This window comes from Homalodisca vitripennis, chromosome 4 (assembly GCF_021130785.1).
Source record: "Homalodisca vitripennis isolate AUS2020 chromosome 4, UT_GWSS_2.1, whole genome shotgun sequence".
Classification (NCBI taxonomy): Eukaryota; Metazoa; Arthropoda; class Insecta; order Hemiptera; family Cicadellidae; genus Homalodisca; species Homalodisca vitripennis.
Genome location: NC_060210.1, coordinates 63,676,105 through 63,702,097, shown reverse-complemented (window position 1 = coordinate 63,702,097; position 25,993 = coordinate 63,676,105). Strand labels below are relative to the sequence as shown.

Genomic DNA, 25,993 nt, shown 5'->3' with positions numbered 1-25,993 from the left:
GCGCAAAAGTACGCCAGCCTCTCCACGGTTCAAGTTGACGAGGTGGTCAGCATACTGCATAATGCTGTGAGGCGTGATGCTTCGCGACGTGTATTAGCCATTTAATGATGACAAATTAAAATCTTACTCCAACACAAGCGTGCTCGTCGCAGCACCACGTCCAACAACATTCTTTTCGAAGCCGACATGGGCCGCAAATAAAAGAACTTCCTCATCAAGGGTTTACTTTATCAGTATTCGCCGAATTATTTACTTTACGTCCCCTGCTACATTCATTTTATACGAATTCTGGCCCACCTTCTCCGGGCTATTTTACTACATACGAAAACAGACTAAATTTTACCACGAGTACAAAGTGGGGACTCTGACTTCACGTAGTCTCTGCTACATACCACCATCTAGAACCTCAACCCCCCACCACAGAATTCACATCAATCGCAGTGCCATGATGGTAGATCCGCTCCGCCTCCGTAATTTGCCTCGGATCCTGGAACTTGGACCCTCAAAATAATATTCTTTTCCTCGTTCTAGGTTGCGAAATTTACATTGTATGAAATTTAATTCAACTAGTTCCGTTCAACGTTTTTCATTTTGTTTACTTGATTCCAAATAGCTATATTTCCAAAATAAAAAAAGACATGTTCATATTTCTTTAATTGAAAAAGTACTCCTGTTTTATTTTTATTCTCATGTCAATTGGCCCGACAGACTAAGGAACAATGTTTGTAGGCTTTGAAACCCTGAAGGTATACATGAGGCTACCGTACGAGTCACCACTTGCTAAAAATCGAAGAGTTTTCAACCGGAAAATGCAGGAACGCACTCTCGGAAGTTTTGTCGGTTTTGGCAATTTTCCCTTCTATCCTCTAGATTATGATGGCGAAATTTCTAACGACATTCGGCTGAAGTTTTCGAAGAGCTCTCCGTGGTCTTCTTTCAAATCTCTCAGCAAAATAGTGTGGTTCCTCTTTTTCAAATTAATGAAGACTCCCACATTCGCCTTATAATCCTTCCTCGCGTTTCCTCCTGTTCAGGATGAGGACGGCCGCAGCGGAAACCGCAAGTTTTGACAGTCCGGGCCGGGTGCCATCATAATATTCACTGCATTAACGCTCACGATAAACTGATCGACTCAAATGCTCGAGCATATAAACAGAGGGCTCGTTTGCATTCGTGCTCGTTGAAAACCGGCGAGCTACGATTCCGAACTGAGGTCGCTATCAGCCGCATGTACAGGGTTTGTCAGGAATGTTCGGGATTTATCGGTACTGCTCGGCCTCTGCCCCCACTCTTTCTCTCCGCCTGTCACGATCACCCCATTGAACACAAACGGGAGGAGCTCGTATTGAACACAAGCGTGAGGAGCTCGTGAGTTTGAGTTGAGTGTGATTAGACTACTCTGAGTTTTGTTTGGATGGTTATGGTTTTGTTGGATAAATGGAGTAAAGTTAGCAGTTCAGGTTATTTGGAATTTGTTTTAGTATTTAGAGAAGAGGAGAATAATTAATACTTAATTATTTTAAGCACTCATCGTCCTTATTATAATGCGAAATTATTTGTATGTTTGAGGTCAATTCAGGTTAGTAATGACGATATATTTCTAGGTTATGGAATGAATAATATTTATTTTACTCTCATTATCTAAAATCACTTAACCATTTTCTATAAGGTTTAGTATTATACTTTTATCATAAAAATAAATTTTTAGGTGGTCTCAAACTAGGCTATATAGGCCTAGGTCACAAATAAATCTGATTTGAAGTTAGGTTATACCTATCCCGGTATTTCTCTGCAATAGAGAAGTGTCTTTCAGTTAGGCCTATGACCTGTTCAATTCGAAAGAGTCAATCAGTTAAATGAGTGATCTGGATCATAGAGTCTCTAAAGACCCACTTACCCTGAACGTTTCGTTAACTTTTCCCTTCAACTGAAGAAATTTGATTATTTCCTCCAAATCAGATAAGCCAATATTATTTTCAAAACCCGTAAAATTTCAATATTGATATGAAGTTCATTTAAAAACCCTCATCCGTAGAAATAGAGCTAGCTTTTTTAACGTTATTTGCAATCAACTAAAACTTAAGATACTTATTATAAGCGTTATAGGTTACAGTAGGTTCCCAAAATTATGCATTTTTTAGTGGTTTCTTTCATTCACTTGTTATTTTGTTCACTACTGACCGATTAAGAATAAAACTGTAACCGAAATACTCTATGGGAGAAGTAGGGAACCTAGGTATTATGGCGGGAACTTGATGTTATTTATAAAAATAAATTTTTTCAAGCAACAAACTTTTAGTTTTATATTTAGTAAATTTAGTTTTTACATAATTTTATTTGTTATTATTTCCACGTTGTTTACATCCCTTTCATATCTTCATACATTAGCCCAGATTTTACATTAAAGTTATTTTTCTGGTATATTATTCTAATGTGTAATAAACCATTTTGTGGTTTCAGCAAATTTTAATATATATTTCACGCTTTAACTCTAATTCCAAATTTACGTTATTGATCTCACTCATTATAGAGACAGACCTACTTGAAATTCTAGTATGGTTTAGTTTTCTAATCAGGCTTCTTCCGACAATATCCGAGAATGATTTTTCCTGTTCTTATTTAATTTTGGACATATACTTACTTAATTTAACATTACTTACTTAAGTTACATTCTTTCCAAAACATTACGGTTTAAACAATACTTTTCCTTTGAATGCTTTTTTATCTTGTGTTGTATGAAAATATCTTGGGCTGCTGTATTCTTACCTTTCTTCTTTGATTTTGTAGAGATTTATGGTCTTTGATTGTTGTTGCCATTTCTACAATAATTGTTCTTATTTTTCTTATTCCAGTGTTAATGAAACTAGGTGTCTCTGTAGTTCTCTCTTCCATTTTGTCTATATTTTCTTTGCTGCTGTACATGATTTTGTTTAGTTTATTGCATCCATTGTCTTCCTGTTTTCATTGTTTCGGTGATTGTTTCATGAATTTGTGAATTCTTGTTGTCAATGTCCTAACTATCAAAGAATTGCTTAAATTCTCTTATTGTCATATCATGTATATCCTCCTTTGCAATTAATCATGGTGTCACTTTCATCTATATTAGGTGTAATACAGGACATTAACAACACACTTGATGAAATTCACAGCTCTCCTCAAAAGTCCTTCTGATCTGTTCTATTTGTATCCTTCTTTTCCCTTTTCAAATCTCTGTTTCAATATTATTTACTTAAAAGAGTGCTTTAAATTTCATCCAAGTTCTTTACAACAATGTATTTGATCAGCTACAATCATCTTTCAGCAGTTCCCATCACAAAATTATCCCATTATTCTTTGTAACCTGACGTACAAGTTCTTGTCTGTTTCACCATTTTAAATTATTTCCAGAAATTCTGCTGTTTCATAGTCATGTGAAAAATATTTGGTTTTTCCACCTCTTTATTTTATCATGCTGAAGTTCTCAATCCTCTCCTTTTTTGATTAACTAAGTTATAATTATTTTGTTATTTCATTCATTATACTTGTTACAGTTAGCTTTTATATTATCTATTGTCCTATCTCCATTGATGATTATATTCTTTTTGATCTTCTATTCAGTTTCTTGTTCCTTCAGTTCTTTCCAGGCGTTTGTTCACTATCACTAACTAAATGTTTACCGATATCCATTTTTAGTTTATTTTGTTTTTCCATTAATTCTTGGGAAGAACTCTCTGAATTCTTTTCTTGTTTTTGATATTTTCTTGATAAATTCTTCTTCATAAGAGAAAAGAAATCAGTATTCATGGTCAGTATGCGTGAAAATTAATAGTATGGTCCCTAAAAGAATAAGAAGTCACTGTAAGAAAAGTTTAAACTTAGGTTTAGGATTGGGTTAAGTATAAGCTCCCCCTTCCCATTTCGTCATGAACAGTATAATATGTTGTATTTATTGGAAGAGAATGGACATTTAAATTAGAAATGAAATATTTACGTCTAAGCCAGACACAGTTCAAATAAGATATAAATGCCTAATCAAGTGCTGGTGGTGTACTCTCCAGAAATGTTAGGTAACAATTACATATACCCTCTCAGTGCTGTAGCATATGTTTTAAAGCTACAATAGTTGAATGTTCTTCATTTTTATAAATCATTAAACTGACCTGATATTAAATTAGCCTACTGTAATTATTTTAATTACGTAAAATTAAGTATTATTGGAATATTTCAACTATACTGTATGCATTTTACATGTAATACATTAAAAGAAAGACACGTATCAACATATGTGCTAGATAGTTCTAAGTACTAATATTTCATTGTCTAATTTCAGATAAATTAGTTGTAACATTGTATAATATCACTACATTTTTCATTCTAGGTAGCCAAATATGACGGAAACAAAACTGCCTATAGATTTATTGAAACAGAAGTTTGCAGCTGCAAAGAAGCGTAAAGTGGAAGAGAACATTTATGATATTGATCCAATATCAGATGATGAAGATGGACCTGGTAATTAGATACTATTAAAAACTTACAGATGTCATAACTTAGTTATTTATTACTATAGTTTATCTGTAAGGCTGTCTTTATTAACCACTCTAGTTTGTTATAGAGAAATTTTCAAAATAAATCAAACTAAATTTGGTACTTTGGGATTATACCGACCACACCCAGACATGAATCGTTATTTGACATTTTGCTTCTACTGATTACTAGATTAGCGTAGAAGAATATTTCGTCAGTATAAAACAGGAATTGTCTTATCTCAAACCCCTCCCCATCCTCAGACAGAGATCAAAGTCGAGTGTCTAGTAGATAACGTGATTGCAGAGTCTCGCCGCCCGTTCAGCTGGTGCGTCGCTTTGTTGTACTTCCGTGTTTTACCTCTACATTTCTCCAAACACAAAAATTCAACAAAAACAAACATTATTAAACTAAAACTAAACTCTTTATTGAAAAAACACTCAAAACTTGTTTTTATTCTTGATCACATTCCGCCACCCAAAATGCAAATGCCTCCGGCCATTTGCATTTTGCGGTGCTGTCCCGCGCTGATGTCGACAAAAGAAAAACATCCCTCGAGATAGTACCTATCAGTAAAATATCAAATTCTAGAGGGGCTGATCAGAAATATAAATTGAATTGTAATGGAAAGGCAATTATGTACCGTGCAAATCATGTGATGCCGCGCGGCTTGCCGTAATCAGGATTCTCGAGAAAGATAAGATAACAGCGACAACAATACCGATCACAATACCTGGAAATGCTTGTAAGTTTGTAATTTTGTAATTAAAGAGTTGTTTTTTTCGTTTTATCATGTTTGTTTCTATAAATTTCTATTTTTGTGTTCTTCATACTGGTGTGGTCGGTATAATCCCAAAGTACCCTAAATTTTAACATTCAGGTACAATATACTAAAAGTACTAATATGCACTGTATAATTTAAAGAATTTTAGTTACAATTGCATTCATTATAAATGTGGACTTGATTTTGTATACCAGTAGTACAATCAATTCAGCTGCAAATCTCAATATCGTTCTTGCAAGACCATCAGAGAGGTTTTTTGAAACAAACACATACAAGTGATACCAAAAATCTCAGTTCCTACTTCATGAGAAAATATCTGCAACAATCTAAACATATCTATCTGTCAATAATTCTGACAAATTGTCACATCATCGGTCATAAAAATGAATACAATCAACGTTTATCTTTTGGCTATTAAAAACATAATAGTGATTAAATAATAGCCTGAAGGATTTATAATTCATGCTAAGTTACTTTAATAATGTGTAGTGTTTAACAAAATGGTAAAATCCATCTTTACCATACACCAAGACTGAGCTAATATAAGCAGTAATGTAAAGATTGCATCTCTCTACTCCCACTAATTCCTGTGTGAAAAAAAAAAAACAGTAAGTACTTTCTGGACAGTCTAAGTATTTACAGAGCATTGATTGTTCATTGTTTTAGTTTAATTATTAAAGTCCACAGTTTCCTTCATTATAATTTATAGTTTTCTAAATAGTCATAAATTATTCTAATGTTGTAAACTGTTAGGCATCAATATGCAAGAATTAATGTTAAAACTAATATTTTTTATACAAGCTAATACAGTTAAAGCTGTTAAGAATTATTTTTAACTATGTTTAAGTTATTTATGTATGGTACATATTTTTAATTCCTATTATTAATTATTGTTTTGTTTTTCAGCTACTGTCGTCCCAGAAAAAATTAAAACACACAGACTATGTCCGTACTTGGACACTATAAACCGTCAGGTGTTGGACTTTGACTTTGAGAAGTTGTGTTCTGTGTCATTGTCAAGGATAAATGTTTATGCTTGTTTGGTGTGCGGAAAATATTTTCAAGGTAGGCCCAAGTGTATTTTTTTAGTTTATTGAAGTAAGTTTTTACATGATTTTCTTTTTGTTAATGTTATTCAATCTGCATTGTATTTTAGGTATACGTAAAATAATTAGGAGAAATTCATGTACTTTTTTATTTATTTGTATTTTTAAATGTGTACTGCACCAAGGGTCTAGGGCACAATTATGTAATTCATTAAAATTTATGATCTTTAAGATAAACCTTTTCATTGCTTTCACCTAATTCTTATTTAAACAGAAATGTAGTTTGAAACAAGATTATGTTTTTAATATCTAAAGACTTTTAAACAAAATACTGTACTTTGGTTTAACAGTGCATATATGTTATGCACTAAATTTAAAGAAATACTATATCTAAACTTAACATTAAATTGTTTATTAGTCCAATTAATATATTAAAAAAACAATATAACAAAAAGAACAATTAGCATATGTAGTCTTAATTACTTACAGTTAGAGAAATTAAGCCCCCTTATTTGATATTTAAATAAATATTCAATAATATAAATAAAAACAAAAATGGTTTAGAGGTGGAATTTTGTATTGGGAGGCAAATTTTTCGAGCCAAACAATGATCAAGGTTGGTATCTTTTTTTAGTTCAACTCTAGGTAATTTTTTAGAACTCACTTTATTGCACATTGATTATAAACATGTACACTGCAGCATAGTTAAGAACCCTAACAGATTTAACCAAACCTACTCCAATGTGTGGGATATGTATTTTTAACAATATTTTTATCAATTTAATTGGAGATTAAAGTGGAGAGAATTATATTTTATTATTACTACAATAGAGTATATTATTACGTGTGAGTCATGGGTGGTCCATACCATACATTACTTATTTTGCTTACAGTTATTTCCAGTATTTACTATTCCCATATTTTACAAACTGTTTTTTTATTTATATTATTTTTGTATCTTATATTTTGTATATGTGCAGTGTGATTCTATAATAGATTGCTAAACTTTAGAAAATAGCATGTAAAAATTAAGAAAAAGTTCCTATAAGTGCTGTTCTCATAAAATGCTTAATTTCTAGTCAATCCGTAGTTTGTGTGTGTTTTTTATTTTTTACTATAGTGTTTTTCTAAGTAACCTTCCAAGGTATAATAAGGTTAACATTTTTAACATATGTTATACTTATAAAGACCTACAAAAAACAAAATTGGCTTAGAAGTTTTATTCTTTCTGAAATTAAATATTATTAGCTGTGAGTTGAAACAGTTTCTGTAAAAACAGTGGATTGGAAAACTTTCAAACCAGCAAATATAAAAAGACTATCTGTGGATGTCCATTATGGCTTTCAATCATGTCTTTTACCATGTATTAACCTTTTCAATTGTATCTAATGTTATGCTTGAATATTAATCATGTTGTAAGACGTTTACAGATAGTATACCTTATGGGAGATATCATCTCATTACCCGTCAATTACATCTTTAGCCGTTTCTTATTCATATAGTAGCAATTTATTTTCAAGTTTTCCTTTACTAATTAGTCCTACAGCAATAATAATGGTTTAGTGATCAATACAAGCTTTTGTGAAGGAAACGGATACAAAACACTAATAGTTGTTTATGTTTATATGAGAAGCTTAGTCTGCATCTAGCAGCACACACATTGATTGTGATATTGTGCAAATTGTGATACTAATACAAGAAGAGTTTACGTAATAATATCAGTCATGTTCTATAAACCATATATTTTGTTTGTAATAACACATTTATAACATTCTAAGGGTTTTTATTGATTTTGCTAACACATGTATTGTTGTTATAAAGTCAAATAATACCATGACAGCATGAGCACATACCTAACAATTATTGATTGTTTTTAACTTTTGAAGGTAAAAATAGAGTTTTTGATTATATAAAATAATGATATAAAAATGATTTCATAAAAGATTCACATCTTAAGACGTGAGTCTCCTAAAAAGGTTAATAGTTATAATACACATAACTCAGCTGTAAAAGAGTTAAATATACATATTTTATTTTAGGAAAGGCTATCCAATATGAAACAAATTATGTATCCTCAGATATGTTTGTCTGAACTGAATATCCATGTATCTGATGTTAGCTATATTCAAGTAAACTTGTGTGTCTGGTTATATCAATTGAGATGGTTTTTTTTTTAATACTAACTGAACAGTATTGAGTTTTAGACGATACTCAAATATGTGATTAGCAGTTTAAAAACCAATCAGTTATCTCAAAAAGTAGTAAAAGTAAGTCTGTAAATGTTCAATGTAATATGACTCTCTGTTTTAATGAAACAACAAAATCAGTTTTAGAACAAAACACCTTTGTTGCTGTAAACAGTTGTGTGCAACATTTTCACAGCCTCAATCTAAAAACAAATTCTTCAAAATCCAATGTTCTAAATTTTTCTTTGCGCTCGACAGACTGCGAATATGGCCTGGCCATCGTGTGGGATGAGGCCATATTAGAAGAGGTCTGTTCCTCGAAATTCCTTGGAATTTACCTTGATCAAGGTTTAACATGGAATTTTCATATCGATTACGTATGCTCCAAATTAGCCTCAGGCATTTATGTGCTGATGTCTCTAGCTAAATACTGCCCTATTCAGGTTATGATGACGGCTTATTATGGCTTGATCTATCCACATCTCACCTATGGATTAGTGCTGTAGGGTGCATGTGCAAGTAACCAATTTTTAAGAGCGTTCAAGCTTCAAAAACGAGCGATACACATCATTGCAAAATTAAAATTAAGAGAATCATGCAGGCCAGTTTTCAAAAGATTGCAACTGTTGACTCTGCAAAGTCTCTACATTTTAGAGACAACGTCATATTGTATGCTTAAATGCACCTTGACCAACGGACGGGATGTTCACTCGTACGAGACAAGAGGCAGAGAAAACTACCAAACCAGGAGACACAGGACGGTAGTTCATGAACGTTTGCCCTCACAGGCAGTAGTTCATCTCATCAACAGCTTGCCAAATGAAATTAAAAATTCGCCTACGCATAAAACATTTAAAACTCGTTTGTAACAGTGTTTAGTATCCAACGCTTTTTATAGCGTGAACGAGTTTATGGCATATAACTGGGAGACCGCACAATCAGAAGACTTACTCTCAAGTTGAGGTGGGTAAAAAATTGGCGATGAATGGAGCAGAGTGAGTGTCAAAATGTATGTATGAATGAGAGTTCAATGTAGCATGTGTGTCAAAATTATTAGATACTTGACGTTTTCTATACACTTGTACTTTTTGTCTCCGCAATAAATACTTGACTATTGAATATTAGATATACTAACGTTGTTTCTGTACAAACAGGTAGGGGTACCAACACTCATGCGTATACGCACAGCGTGGCCGAGAGTCATCATGTGTTCCTTAATCTGCTCACACTCAAGTTTTACTGTCTGCCAGATAACTACGAGATTGTGGGTAAGTAGTGACGTTTATGCTAGTGAATTCAGTAGTTTTGAGTGTAATATTTTTTTAATGAAACTTTCTATGTGTAAAAATTGTGTCCCACAAAAATTAAAGGTTTTACATAACTCAATTTGTATATGTGTATACATGTTTCTCATGCTGAAAATTGAGATAATGTGTAATGTATAATTATTTCATAAATGATAATCCAATATCATATATCCTATACTTCTTTGGGTATATTATAAGATGATTTTTATTGCAGACTCGTATATGTGTATACACATTTCTTGCGCTGAAAATTGAGAATATGTATAATAGAGAATCTTTCTCATAAATGATAACCCACTATTATACATAATCCCCTATACTTTGGGTATATTATACAGTGATGTTTATTGCAGACTCGTATATGTGTATACATGTTTCTCACGTTGAAAGTTGATATCATTTATAATAGGGAATCTTTCTCATAAATGATAATCTACTATTATACCTAATCCATTATACTGCTTTGGGTATATTATACAGTGATGTTTATTGCAGATTCGTCGCTTGATGACATAAAGTATGTGTTGAACCCCACATTCACATCAGAACACATCCGACAGCTAGACAACAGTGACAAGCTGTCGAGAGCCATAGATGGGACTCTGTACCTTCCCGGCATCGTGGGACTGAACAACATCAAAGCCAACGACTATTGCAATGTCATTCTCCAGGTGACTATGAAGAAATTTAACAAAATTTTCAATTTAATGGGAGAAGTTAACAAAACTTAGCACTTGCAAGATCCAAGAGATTTTCAAGTAACTGCTTGATTTGAAGTGAATGAATAGGAAGGAAATAATAGCTGGTGTTTGACATATGACACATATCCCATTACCTACGGTCCTCCAAATACAGTTAGAGGAAGTATACTCAGTTTGCAGTGCTTGCTCAGAACTGTTGCAGTTATTATATTATTTTTGTTAATTCGTATAAAACATTCTTCTAAATCATTGTTTTGTTGTCTGGGTGAATCAGTTTTATAATTGACCCATTGGAGTATTAGTTATTTTAGCCTAGGCCTGGTGGTAGAAATTAATTTAGAAAATGTACGAATTAGTTTTACTATATTAACTTTTTTTGTTTATGATAAAACATGGAAATTTTAAAAATTGTGTGAAGTAAATGTTATTTTATAATCTATGTCATTTTATAATATTTAAACATTAATACAAATTTACAAATACTTCACTTGGTGCGATATTGATAAAACAGCCCAATGACGTTGGAAACTAAACAATACAATACAAGATTTTGTTCAATATCTTGAGTGAAAATAACGATAAATTTCATCAATAGAGAACTCAGAATCTTTATAAGAATCTGAATGTAATTCTGAAGCAGTGATCAGACAACGTCCAATGACAATGGATGACAAAGAGTAGTCTCTTAACATCTAGTGTTGACGTAGCTACCAGCTGATTTCTTTTAAACTAACCGACATATCCTGTTATATTATGAGCCAGACATCACTCAGAAATTAGGTGAGCGCTGGCTGCGGAACTAAACAATAGCATTTGAGTGGGACTCAAGCATAGATTTATTGTGTTAAAAAAAGGACAATTATATCGGTGTAAATTTGGTGGTGAAGAGCTTCTTTCATTTTTAAGTTTGGCGGTACTACAATTCTAAATGGAGTTTAATTAAACGTGAATATAATTTGTACATTAATGTTGTTGTTGGTCCTATTGAATTCATAAAAATAGAGATTAATAAAAGCTTTTTTCGCGTGGGTTGCTTATCAGTTATTCATATTCAGCAATATAATAATATAATACTTACAGAAATACTCATAGCTTGTCTTGTTCATTTTTCTTTTAAAGTTCTTTTTTCAATTGTTAAAAATGTAATATTTAAGTGATGTGACTTATTCTAAAAAGTATTTTGATGGCTCACCGCCATGAAAGTAGTCACATAGAAACGGAGTATGTTAACTGAAGGGGTTGTTGTGACTACAGGCTCTGTCGCATGTGACTCCTCTGCGGGACTACTTCCTTCGTGAGATCAACTACGCTAGAGTCAAGCGGCCGCCAGGCGACAGCTCATTTCTGCTGGTCCAGAGGTTCGGTGAGTTGATGCGCAAGCTGTGGAACCCCCGCAACTTCAAGGCCCATGTCTCGCCCCACGAGATGTTACAGGCTGTAGTGCTCTGGAGTAGAAAGAAGTTTCAGTTCACTGAACAAGGTAACCAAGATCTTTATAATAATTTCTTTGTTTGAAGTGTGTTTTTGTCAATGGAAGGGTTGTGAAGGAAACAGGAGTTTTCCGGACATTTGTCATCGTTCAGTGAAACAAAAAATCAGTAACACTACGTCTCGAGATCTGCAATCTGATCTCTTCTTCAGGTAAACAAATAAACTAAAACATAATTACAAACTAGGCTCAAATAAACAAATCATATCATAGCGTTGTGACACACGTAAGTCAGCAATCACAACCACCATGCTGTGTGTCAACTTCACTAACTCTCAAACATGCACTTAATAAAAAACTATACACAACAGTAATTATTAAAACTGGACTACAGAATACAAGTCACAATAGGTCTGCATTTGCCAACCAACCACCTATGACTGACCAGAGGCCAATGCAAATGGTAATCGTCAAGGCAGAAACAAGATGGTGGCAAAAAAAGGAAGGGAAGAGGAGTGGGCCTTTTTTTATAATTGGTTCATGCTAGATGAACTTCTTGAAACCATACTGTGACTCTGAATTGGTTTATTACAAATATCTTATCTGTTTGATACTTTTGGTTTTCTTTTTAGTTCATTTTTCAGAATTGGCAACCAAAGGGGTCTAATCTCGACTGATGGTTGGTCAGCGAATGCAGACCTATTGTGACAAGTATTCTGTAGTTCAGTTTTAATAATTAGTGTTGTGTTTAGTGTTTTATTAAGTGTATGTTTTAGAGTTAGTGAAGTTGACACACAGCATGGTGGTTGTGATTGCTGACTTACGTGTGTCACAACACTATGGTATGATATGTTTCTTTCCTTTATAATCATAATAATATTATAAATGAAAAAGTGCCTTTGTAAAATACATTGATTTTCTTAAGATGCTGGTATAAATATAGGTCTATTCTTATTTCGAAAATCTTTCTTGGCTACCCCCCACTGGTCTTTTTTAAGGTAAAAAAATCCCATCATAGTCTCTAAAATTGTGAAATATTCATTGAAGAAGTCTGTCAAATGTAATCAACTATGAAAACAGTTTTTATAGCAGACAACCATATTAATTTAACCACTATTTTCAATTTGTTAACATTAAATTTATAGTGTGTAAATTCTCTAAAGAGTGACCATTAATTTTCACACCATTTTTAGATTTCAGTGATAAGGTATGTACTCATCTACCTTAGAAAATGTCCTAAAACATAAAATGGCCAGAATCTAACTCTGAAGACTCCCTTTGAAGCAATCTACAAGAACTATGCTAGATGAAAGTTTGCTGGACTGTACTTTTGAAGAAATGTACCAATTGCAGCTCTATACATTCTAAAATATTACAAATATTTTTCAGTTTATAAAGAAACAAACACCTAAATAAAGTAATTGTTAATGTACTTTTAACTGTACATTTTAGCAAGTATTATTAGATATAAAAGACAAAGTTACTATCTATCTTTTTTATTAAAAAACCCATCTCAATTGTCTTTTGACAGAAGTAGGCTTCTCTGATCTGTGATATATATTTTCTTAATCGAGAAACAAATCAAAATCACAATGAAACAAAATATTCTAAGAAGGAAGTAAATTAAAATGGCTATAAATATACAAGTTTTGACATATTTTCTTGATCTGGCAACAAGGCAAACTCAACATTGGTGTCTTAAATATAAGTCACTCAAACCGGCATTGGTTATACACGTGCAACGCTTACTAAATTATGTGCAAAGCAGCGGATGACTGCTAGCAGTGCAGATATAAAAGACAAAGTAGTCTAATATTACTAAACATTTAAAGACTGTTATGAAACCTACGTACTGTTATGTGTATATATATATTTTCTCGGTCGGAAAGATGGAAAAGTCAACTATGAAACAAAATTATTAAGACCAGAGTATATTACAATGGTCATAAATATACACTTTTTAGCATATTTTCTTTGTTGTGGCAAGAAAGCAAACTCAACATTGGCATTGGAGATATAATTCACTCAAACCAGGAGTGGCTACATACAGGTGCAAAACTATAAAATGCGTGCAAAGCCATGAGTAACTGCTACTACTTGTATATAATCACAACCTATTATTGTATTGATACAGCTTATGATACAAATGATTACAGTTAATATAAATTATAGCTAGTAAACTTTTGATGTATAAGAACGTGTCAGTTCCTTCACGTTTACACAATGTCATTTTGTACACAAGAAAAAGTTGTATTTTATACCATTTTCAATGTATAAAATTTGACTTTTCAGATTAATCTCAGTGACTTTTTATGAGTGGTAGTATCTTTCTAAGGAAATGAGCAAGAGACAAGGCTGTTTTGTGTATTTATGTGTACTGTACAGTTATCATTATTTTGTATTCTCCAATTTTTTTAGGCGATCCAGTAGACTTCTTGTCGTGGTTCTTGAACGCATTACATCTGGCATTGAATGGCACGAAGAAGCCTGATTCGTCCATTATCTATAAGTCATTCCTTGGCTGTATGCGTATTACTTCACGCAAGATCCCGCCTGTGGAACTCGATGATGTACAGAGGGCAGCACTGCAGCGCACTGACGAGTACGCGGAACAGGTGACAACTTCCCCGTTTCTCTACCTGACATGTGACCTCCCACCACCGCCACTCTTCAAGGATGAGATCATGGAGAATATCATCCCACAGGTACTTTATCGTCCATTTGAAATTAACAGTGTTTCTCATGATAAGATTTTTATTTTATTTTGAGTCATCAACTGAGGTTTATTTTTATAGGTGAATCTCTACCAACTGCTGACCAAATTCAACAATGAATCAGAAAAAGAGTACAAGACATACAAGGAGAATTTTTTGAAAAGGTTTGAGATCACACAGCTGCCACCTTACCTAATTCTCTACATCAAGGTACAAACTATTCTCTGTAAAACTAACCTATTTAGATAGTTTTGTTTCGTAGTTTAGATAAACTACTTGAGAACAATACAGGGGGCTACTACTATAAATTCAATTTTCAATTTTGGGGTTGTCTTGTTCAGCCAAATTGGTTTTTGGATTATCAGAGTATTACTTTTTTCTTGGCACAAAATTCTTATATGGAGTAGTTATTTTTATTGATTTTTTCAATCTAAAATACTTGTGCTTCTGTTGAAATGTAAAATGCAAAATATTTGTTGTATTGTTAATTATGTGACATGTGTTCTCATTGTTTTATCAATAATTATTTCTTTTATAGAAATGTATCTTTTAATAACAATAATTTTACTTTTTCCTTTATCATTGAGGGATAGACCACCCCAACTTAAAAAAATCTCATTCCAATCATCTATCTACCTCTTGTATTTATAATATTTTGAAGTGTCACTGTTGATTTCTTGAAGTTCCCCTTCAGAATTGAATCATTTGGAGCCAAGGCAAATTTTCTGAAGTTTGAACTGTTGAAGTATGGACAGCTGTTGTAAAATGACCTTGAGCATTATCCCATAAAAACTGATAAATCTCAGATAGTCTTAAGCTCTTGTTTTTGGTACAGTAGAACCCCTCATATCCGGCCTCGGTTTTACCGCACCTCGGTTTATCCGGCCACTTTCCGGAAGCCAATATCGAAATTTATTTACCACGGCTTGCAGACGCGTAGTTGCAAGCACTAGTCTCCCACGACTCTTGCGTTATTTTGGTGTATCTATTTGTTTACATTTTCCTGTGTTGTCCTCAGTTGAGCTAGTAGGTTTAACCTGTAAACAGTTCGTTGATTATTTCCAGTGCGGTTAGTACAGTACAGTACAATTGTTTTGTTTCGTCAAGTGCTGTGTACTGTAGGTTGGTTTATCCGGCCGAATCGTTATCCGGCCAGGGGCTCGGTCCCGTGGTGGCCGGATATGAGGGGTTCTACTGTAGTATAATTATGGTAGATTTTAGACATTTAATAAATATACATCCGAATGCTTAGTTTTTCTTATAAAGTGTGAATAATTAAACAGTAAAGTATAAAATAGTTTTAGTTTTTTTGCTGAAGAATGAATAATATTTTTGCTCATAGTTCTATGATCAAAAATGTCAGTGTAAAAGTATTTAACTCTAGAAGCGGCAAGTACCCGATTCCCGACAATCCTGAACTATTTTATTTTAACTCATTATATAATGTTTAAGGCTACTTTACACCTTACATATCATATAGAAGGCAAAAATTGGGCTGCCACTCAGGGACACCCACTTCTAGGATTAACATTTTCTTATTTGGCTAAAATTAAGATGTTTGTCAGTACAACCGACTCGTACAGTCCGACAATTCTGGAATGTATGGTTGGTGGGTTATGGAGAACAACTCGTTTAAACTCACAAAGCTGGTTTTGTATTTGTTTGGCAGTGTTACTGAACAAAAAAACATGATACCAGTGGTCAATAGAATGTGGTGTTTGTTTTGGATGACTCTTTTGAATAATCGAAGATCTCATAGTAGAATTTAGAATTTATAGTAATTCCATGTTGTTTATACAAGGGATATTCATGACATAAGGGCTGTTTAGTCACAGGAAAACAAACTCATAAGAAACACATTTTATTGGCACATTTAGTTAGCTTCAAACCTACTTTACTCCTCTTCATAATTCACTTGTAAGAGTTTGTTATACCGCTGCACCAGCTTCTTTAACCCCTCTGCATAGAAGTGCTGTTCTTCAATCTCATAACGATTTCCAAACATTGTTCACCAAGCCACCATTTCAAGTGCAAGAAGAAGAAATAGTTGATAGGTGTAAGGTCAGGATTGTATAGTGGGTGGTCAAAGAGTTCTCAATGAAAATCTTAAATTGTTTTCCTTGGTTTAGGCAGCTTTGTGAGGACGCGCGTTTTCGTGAAGGAGGATTACACCAGATGGTAATTTCCTGCATCATTTGTTTTGGATTTCACATCACAGTTTGTTGAGCACTTTACAGTACATATCAGCTGTAATTAATTGTTGTCCCACATTCCATAAAATCTACCAAAAGAACACCCTATATATCCTAAAAAACTGTAGCCATCAATTTTCGACTTGTGTACGGAGTTTGGTTAAACTTTTTCAGTTTTGGTGAAGATGAGCATTACCACTGCATTGATTCTCGTTTTGTTTCTGGATTGATGTAGGATATCCACGTTTCATCCCCGGGAAAAATGTGAGAAAATAAATCCTCTCCATCTTGTTGGTAACAGCCCAAAAACTCTCGTCCACTGGACTTTTTTTGTTCTTTGTGGTAGTCGGTCAGCATTTTTGGTACATACCTTACACACAATTTGGGGTATCCGAAGTTTTCTGTGACAGTATTGTAGACAATAGTGCGTCCAAGTTGAGGATTTTAATCAGCCAGGCCATTATCGTCAATCAACGATCAGATCCCAGTGTTTTATCCACATTTGAAACGATTTTATCAGTTAGGACACTGGGCCTTCTAGTCCGCTCTTCGTCATGGACATTTTGTTCGTTCATTTTTAAAATAGTACTACCATTTTCTGAACTTTCCTTCACTTATAACTTTTAGGTCCATAAAAAAGGAATAACTCTCAATGAATTTCAGCAGCCAAAAAGCCTATTTGTAATAAAAATAATGTAAATATTTATTTGTAGATTCGCCTAGCCATAAAACCTTGTAGCAAACAAAAATCAAATAATTTCGGAAAAGTGCTGCTTTTACTAACTACTAGTTTTGGTGTTAATTAATTTGTTGCATTTGTGGACTCAAGATTATTTTTTGAATGCAAGGAGCACACAATTATTTTGTGGTGGCCAAACCTTTGAGTCACACTCCATGCAACATAGTCCTGAAAATCTATAGTTTACTGAAGATTCAGGTATCGTAAAACTTTAATTTCATAAAAAAGTCTTTTTTTCAGTTCTCTGGATCAGTTCATTGTTTATGACACATGGAAAGAGAAATGTAATTTAGGTCATAGCAGATCATTGTTCATGCATTGATAACAAAATAACATTACCAATACACCACCCTGCATTATTTCCTGATGAGTATCAGTAGCACTGAGGTTTATTGCAAGTCATACCATTATTATTGAACCAGCTTAATACTTGAACATATTTTCAGTGATATTAGTCATTAGTAATGGCTACACAGCATGATTTTCTCCTAAATTTCCTGATTCCCACTATGCCAGAATATTGCTAACACAATTATAATTTTAAGATATTACAGACTAGCTGTGGAGACCCATTTTCAGTAAACATATGTTGAACTGGTACCCACTGTACACAAACCTAGGACAAGCAGATTGAGGTTTTTACCACTGCAGAATTATACTCTATACTGACCTGCTGTGTGTTTTATTTCCTCTTAAGACAAAAAAATGAGAAACCTTCCATTGCACTTATTACTAAAAGGACTTTTCCGCATGATTCTGCAGTGACAGGACACTGAGGATGGGAAGGTTTAGGGGTGGGGGTTGTTAATTCCTGGGGAGGGATAGCAGACATCATATCTCAGTGATATCACACTGGAAGAAGGGAAGCAAGCTGTGTACCAGCTTCTCCAGTCCAAGTGGGAAGGGGTAGCACGCCTCAAGTCCAGGTTAGCAACTGCTTTTAACACTTGGGGACCACACCAACTCTAACATTCATCCTGCATTAGACTAGACCTATCGATAAACCTTTGTGGTTAATAATGTGCCGCTACTGGACATACATAGTGTTCCCCAAACTTAAGTGATACATTGGTTTTGCTGTACCCAGTGTAGGTTTAACAGGAAGGTATAAACAAGCCAGAAGTGAACCCTCCTGGAATGCTGTGTTACTATAAGCCGATCATTCAGCCTCCTCCTCTTTATTCCATACAAGATCAGTGGTCATTTTCTTCTGGACATTCCTTGTGATTTTATGTACACACAAGAGTTACGCATATTTATATCTTGTCTGACTCTTTCACAACCTATTCTCATACTGTACAACATCATTTTTCATCACATCAAGTTTTTTTTTCAGAGATTCACCAAGAACACTTTCTTTGTGGAGAAAAACCCAACAATTGTTAACTTTCCAGTCAAGTAAGTATGGTAATATTAAGATTTTTATGGTATTATGATATTTAATACAACGATTTATGTTTTTATAAGTATATTTTGGTAGACAGACAGATTAAAATTTTTTTAGTTTTGGGATTTTGGTTAAAAAATGTATGTTTGTCAGTTTTTGTTCAAGATGACAGTTTATTTCAAATTTACCACTTTCTTTGCTACCCGTTCCATTGAAATTTCTGTAAAATTATTTGATTATTGTAAAAATTTTAGGAATCGACTTTTTATTATATTTTGGTGAAAACACAGAACCAATTTGCCATTTCCCAATGCTGTGTTAGTTACTCAAAATTACTGTAAACAATGTAAATGCTCATATTATTAGCTGTCGGCTGTAACCAAATAGCTACTAATAATCAAACTAGAATAATAAACTAATGCATACTCACTTATCAATGGCTCACAGCTGTGTTCAGGTACTTTAATTACAGAAGAGGTTTGTTTTAATAACAAGAGTATCCACAAATAAGGACACCGTCGTAAATTTATTTTATATTTTAATTTGGACAAATAGTTTATTAATTCTAAAACTATGTGTGTAACATGTTTTTCTATAGCTTTCATATCATTTATGAGGATAACTTGTTGTGATCTGGTAAAATTTTAAAAATCAATTACATAAGGCATGTATGCGATCATAAAAGGATTTTTGAAAGAGTTGTAAAAGATTAAATTTAACTTGTAAAGCCATTCAATTTTAAATTTATAATAATTTAATATGAATGGAACAGTTTAGTGGAAACTGAAAACACCTAATTAGTTTGTTTAATACAATACCTAATGTTATGATACTATGAAAGTGCTCTAAAGGTGGTCATACGCCATATAATGTACTCCACTTATTGGTTTGGTTATAAAAGATGTGAAACAACAAAAGCTTGTTTTTACACCAACACAGAGAAAAATCAACAGAGATAGCTAATTCTGAGTAGTGTATGTACAAGAAAAATCTGTTAGCATCTGTGAATGGATGGAGCATTTCATACCAGGTCTAGACATCAGATACAAACACCACAGAAACTCAAGTATTAGCATGGGCAGTTTGTCAACTCACAATTTTTACGTCAAGTGTGAAATATTGAAAGGGGAATGCAAGCTATGTGGGAACTGGTGTCATAAACTTTCAGCACAGAGGAAAAATATGTTGTGTTACACAATTAGTTGTAATATACATCCAATTTTTTTGTGAGCTAGTATAACTGTATTGTTTTATCTTCAATAAGTTTTTTTTAGTTCTCATATTGTAACAGTGAAAATCAGCATTGATTATAAATTGGTCAGCATTTTTATGAACATAAAAAGCAAATGCAGTACATACAGAGTATACAAAGATAATATATCAAGCAGAAAAACAATTGTTTGCAAGATGTTTGATTTATTTCACCACAAATAGCTCTAATAGTTTTTTATTTACTAAACATTTGTGGACAAGAAGAACTTGAATCCCAGAGAACGATACCATAAGTCAGCAAACTTTGGATCTGAGCATAATATATAGTGAGCAATACATTCTTGCTTACAACAGCTTCAAGTCTCTTCAACATGTACAGTCCTTTAGCTAACCTTTTAGTAACTGATTCAACATGTGTACACCATGCCATAGAATCCAACCATATAACCAAAAACTTTAAATCACAATTGCTTATAAAATTTTGATAATCTATAGATAATTAAATCCTTAATACTACCACTAACTTTGAACCCAAAGTCATCATAAAAGACAAAATCTTTGACACCCATTTTCTCAATGTTGACTGGCAAGTCATTAATATAAATGTTAAAAAGTATAGGTCCAAGAATGGAGCCTTGTGGTACACCATATTCAACAACCCTTCCTTTGGATTTTAGTCCATCATTAAAAACATCTGAAATAGTTGTTACAACAGATATATAGTTATATGTTATTGAGTTTTTGGTTTGTAGGAATGTTGACTTTGGAGACATCCTTACACCAGAGGTGAAGAAGAGACACAAGAACACAATCTACGACCTTGTGGCGAATATTGTCCATGACGGAGAGCCCTCCAAGGGCACCTACAGAGTCCACGTGCTGCACAAGGTAAATTGTCCTAACTGGTATATATTAAGTAGCTACATTTTGAGGGTGGTACTAGTTCTACATGGTCATCTTTAATAATAAATATACACATATTATACATGTAAAATCTTCAAGGATCCTTCTTCTGTAAAATTTGTTAAAAATACAGTTCCAACTCAACATATTTGATTTATTTTCTAACTTTAAATAATAAAATAATATTATCAGAAGTTTAAAAGTCAGCAAGCCAATAAACAAACCGAATGACTTATAATTTGGTTTAATGAAAAAATGAATTATAGAAGCTGATTGGCTCCGTAGTTTAGGAGTTTTAAGCCTTTGGAAAAATATATCAGAAGGGGACCATGTGTTCAGATGTTGTTATTGGAGATGGCAGTATTTTTTTAACTTATAACATTTTTATAACTTAAGTTTTAAGACATGATGTATAGTACAGCAGTTGTACCCGTAATCAAAAATTCCCGCTGATTCAAACAAGGTCAGTGGTAAAGAAAATTCCAAAATTAGTTGGGACTTACAAAAATTTCTTCAATTAAGTAGTCAACTTCAATAAGAATAAAACGTAATTTTGTATTTTTAAATATAATTTTATAATAGCTATAAATAATTTTCAATGTACAAACTAACCAGCTGATGACTATGAGCTGGTCCATGCTAACATAAAGTAGACAATAAATTATGTTATTTTGAAAGTTAAATATCAGTAGTTTCAGTTCTGTAAAAGTAATTTTGCAATCTAAGGAGTTTGTCAAACTCTTAAAAATTAAAAATAAAACGTTAATCAAAACTGAGATAGTCATTCAGTGCAAATTTAATCAGACATTGCAACAGGGTAACAAACATTGTTACCTAAGGTTATCACTCTCTGCTTCTCCTCTTTCCAACAAAATTATCAAGTATGGATTTATAAATAACTTCAACAACATCAGAATTATCATTGTTACAAACCAGCCATTACTTGATGTACATGTTGTACCGAACTAATGACAAGTAAAGTAACGAAATTGTAGTATACTGTTGTTGTCTCACCTTATTCTAGCCTGAAGTACTGTTATTTGATTAATGATTGTATGCTGTATCTGCTTCAAATCATTCACATATGTACATATTGCTGTTGACAGTGGAATCTTATTTTTACAGCCTAATATCATTAATATTTCTGTAGGCAACCTATTTTGAATTGTGCATTCAGAGTGTATGTCCCCCTTTTTAACTTAATTCTGCTCATTCAAATTATTATAGATTGTAACGAGATAGGAATGAAGGAGAGTTGTTACAGTTAGAGATGGACAGCACTGATTTATATTGCTCTGGCAGGCAGCTGGATCTCAATCTGGTGTAGACCCATAGTTTTGCAAATTAGTGATAGGACTTGTGCTAATTTATAAACTTATCGGCTATCTTAGCAAATACGGATTGATTTAATTTATTCTCCAAAATAATTATTGTTCATCGAAGGAACTTATGTGTTTATGAAATGGTAAACTAAACAAATGAAGCAAAATAATTCAATCTAAAGTGATTTTTATAAATGTGGATTAGTTTAGAATCGTACTAAGCCATGTGAGAGAGCTCTGTTTAATATATTCTCAAAAAAGAAATAATGTTGATTACACAATTTTGTCTTTTATCGTAATTTGTTCCTGACTTTTGATAGTTGGTAATGTGTTATGTGGTAGGGCACCGGCAAGTGGTATGAGATGCAAGATCTCCACGTCACAGATATTCTGCCACAGATGATCACTCTCACAGAAGCCTACGTTCAGGTAAAGTTAATAAACTGTAAATACATAGAGTACATTTCATACTTGTTACATTAGCAATATCACTATTATTATTAAAGTTGGAAAGAGAATGGACATTCAACATTGCAAGAGAATAATAAAATAGGTGAATAAGTGTTTTTGTACCTTCTCATGACAAAACAGTTCAACCTTTATGTAGTTCTGGCTTTTGTCAACTGACTACAGCATAAATCTACTGGACTGATTCCTGTTGAAACTAATTTTTCACAAACTGCAGTCAATAGCCTAGATCGTTTATAATATAGAGGAGGAAAATTAAGAGCTATTCATAAATTAACCAACTAATAACAATTTTCACCCATTCCTCTGCCTCTAAGGTATCGTAACATTTTTATATCTCCTTTCCATTTATAATTTCATGGAGTTATTTAAAAAAAAAACTAATTTTCCTCTCGTGATTTTTTGAAGTTTAGCTATGGATAAAACCTATGTATGAAATAGCCAACATTAACAATCTCTTATTATTTCCAATTTTATTGGAACACACTGAGCATTGTTTTCTTTTTAATTAAACAATTTATTAGTTTTGCTTCTACAGTATATAATCATTAACGTGTTTGGATCAAAATTTATTTCAAGTCAAGATTTATGAAGCACAAGGATGAGCACGGGCAGTCAGCTGCATACGCTGTAACTCTGACCACTGAGTGTCATGCGCTAAAGTTTTTCGCCTGCAATGGATTAACTGAAAAATAGTTGAACTAGGATGAATTTTGAACTGCAATCACCTACACAGTACAAGACAGAAGATCTGTGAAAAACTCGTTAATTGACATTCTGTTAATATGAGAATGCTTTTATTATTAATTTACCTATGTAACAATTATTTGAAAATCAAATTGATTTAGCATTTAATATTTTTGTCTGTTTCAGATCTATGAGCTGAGAAACAACACAGAGAATAACAGATGATATTGATGTCAGTACAACCAGACTTTAATGCATTTTGTCATTAGGTAATTTTTATTTTGAATTATCTTAAATTTAATTATAACCTGTAGTGAGCCAATAACAGAGTTTGAAATAAAATTAAACATATATTTTTAAAAGCTTTTTGATACATTGTCTAATACTTTTTTTTTGTCCCGAGGGTAAAGGACGGTTTGTCCCCTCGTGCTTAGTCCTAGAAGAACCTTAGCGCCTCCCTTACTTAAATTTATGTCCTCAAAGTCCGAGGCTTTTGCAGAAGCTGATCAGATTTGAGGGCTCCTGTTCTCTGCTGTCCTTGGAGCTGAGGAGATATGCTCCCAGGAATCTTTTCCGAGTTTCTAAGATGACGTAAGGAGAAATAAACATTTTGGATAGTCTTAATCCTGAGGTTCTACTCCAATGAATGTTTCTTATCCTCTTTTCCCAATCTTTGACAAGAGCTTTGCTGTTGGAGAAAGCTATCGCACTACCTGGCTTAGACCCCACCATTATGGACTCCACTCCCTTTTTGGCGAGGATGTCTTCTTTTTTATTTCCATGAATGCCCTCATGACCCGGCACCCAACCGAGTGTTACTCTGTTATTCGTTGCCAGCTCAGCTAGAGCATTCTTACATTCCCAAAGTATGCTTTCGAGTCAAACAAACAGGTATCAAGTGTCTTTAGTGCAGCCTGACTATCAAAAAGTATCAAGTATTTTAATCCTTTTGTCCTCATTTGCATGAGTCTATTGCCATGACTTGACCCAGCAGGGATCACTTCTGGCTGGTTTATACCTACCAGTTGAACCCACCACTGGGCACAGCAAAAACCGATGTGCCACTTCAAATCTGGGCAACCTTATGGATGTCCAGTAGCGGCACATCACTAACCGCAAATGTCGAGATTCTGGGGTTCATGGCAATTCAATAGGTCTAGTCTACTGTGGAAGATGACTGTTGGAGTTGGTGGGGTTTGTTCCTTTACCTCAGAGGCTCTTGTTAACCTCAACAAGGGTGTGCCACCCCCTGCCTACTTTGACTCGAGAGGCTGGTTCAGAGCTGGCCTCCCCTTCTTCCGGGATGACTGAGATGTAGTGCCCTAATTCTTCCTCGTGGATCTCAATAGGAGGCGGCCCCTACTCCCTAACCTTGCCCATCCTGAATATCCTATCACTCCGGAAGCAGCGCAAAGGTTCTTACAGGACTAAGTGCAATTTATAAGCTTCTTGTCCTAAGAGAACAAAAAAATTGCCATGACTTCTGCTTGAAAGACCGTGGCATGTTTTCCCAGGGGCACTGTCATGTTAACTCCTGGTCCATATATTCCGTATCCTGCCCTAAAGTCAAGGCATGAACCATCTGTGTAAAACTTCAGGTCTCCTTTTGTAGGGTAGGCCTCCTTTTTAATCCATTTCTCCCTTCCATGGAAAGAGACAGTATATGGGTTTTCAAAGGAGTATTTCTTAACCATTGCATCTGACACATTGGTTAGCATTTCAGCCTCAGGAAATTCCTGTATTATCTTCATGTGACCTTCTAAGGAGGAGTATTTATTACTTTTGTTCCTAGAAGCTTCATACTTACAAAATCGAAAAAGTGGGTGAAACTATTTTTTTTTTTTTTTTCAAAGACGAAAGTAGCAATGTCATTCTAAAATTACTCAACTGTCATAGAACAATAAAAATCCAGTGCTATGTTTGACAACTCTTTACCTTTCCAATTGTATATGAATCACGTCAATACTTTATTGTTTACGTATTATAACAAATGAGATTAAGTTGGCGGGCTCGCGGTCCAAATCAATGGATATCAGTTGATTGGCGTTGAAGGAACGAAAATAAACAATGGATATCCACTGAATAGCAGTCAGAGGGATAACGTGATTGTAATTAATAAAATTTATATTCAGTTGTGAAGTAAGAAGTGGCATAACAGTATAATTGTTTTAATTTGTATCAATGTGGTACTGTATCAGGTTTTATATTATTTTAATCATTTATAATATCTAAATAACAACAGCCAAATTAACAACTGCTACAGTATTATCAAATTTGTATTTAATTTAACTTTTTATATTTTTCAGATTACCAATCTATCAAGAAGACTATCTGATTGCCACAGCATACAAGTGAATCAATTTCATCTCTTTGTACATATATTTATTATTAAGTAAAGTTTTATATAACCACA

The 25,993-nt window shown here is 33.5% G+C and overlaps 1 protein-coding gene across 1 annotated transcript; it reads left to right on the top strand.

Moving 5' to 3' along the window:
* The first annotated feature begins 1,346 nt into the window (after nucleotides 1-1,346).
* LOC124359400 (U4/U6.U5 tri-snRNP-associated protein 2) lies at nucleotides 1,347-25,993 on the top strand. The gene is made up of 13 exons (XM_046812111.1): nucleotides 1,347-1,579; nucleotides 4,358-4,488; nucleotides 6,194-6,352; nucleotides 9,674-9,787; nucleotides 10,322-10,497; nucleotides 11,782-12,007; nucleotides 14,375-14,661; nucleotides 14,752-14,880; nucleotides 18,938-18,999; nucleotides 20,953-21,088; nucleotides 22,768-22,854; nucleotides 23,767-23,849; nucleotides 25,887-25,993. Exons 2-12 carry the CDS (start codon nucleotides 4,368-4,370, stop codon nucleotides 23,803-23,805), a joined length of 1,536 nt encoding a protein of 511 aa, XP_046668067.1. The 5' UTR covers nucleotides 1,347-1,579; nucleotides 4,358-4,367; the 3' UTR covers nucleotides 23,806-23,849; nucleotides 25,887-25,993.

Bases quoted from the DNA above. Each gene is read 5' to 3' on its own strand.
- LOC124359400 (XM_046812111.1), top strand. From the start codon at position 4,368: ATGACGGAAACAAAACTGCCTATAGATTTATTGAAACAGAAGTTTGCA. The intron at 4,489-6,193 runs GTAATTAGATAC...TTTGTTTTTCAG, and splicing joins AGATGATGAAGATGGACCTG to CTACTGTCGTCCCAGAAAAA. The intron at 12,008-14,374 runs GTAACCAAGATC...CAATTTTTTTAG, and splicing joins GTTTCAGTTCACTGAACAAG to GCGATCCAGTAGACTTCTTG.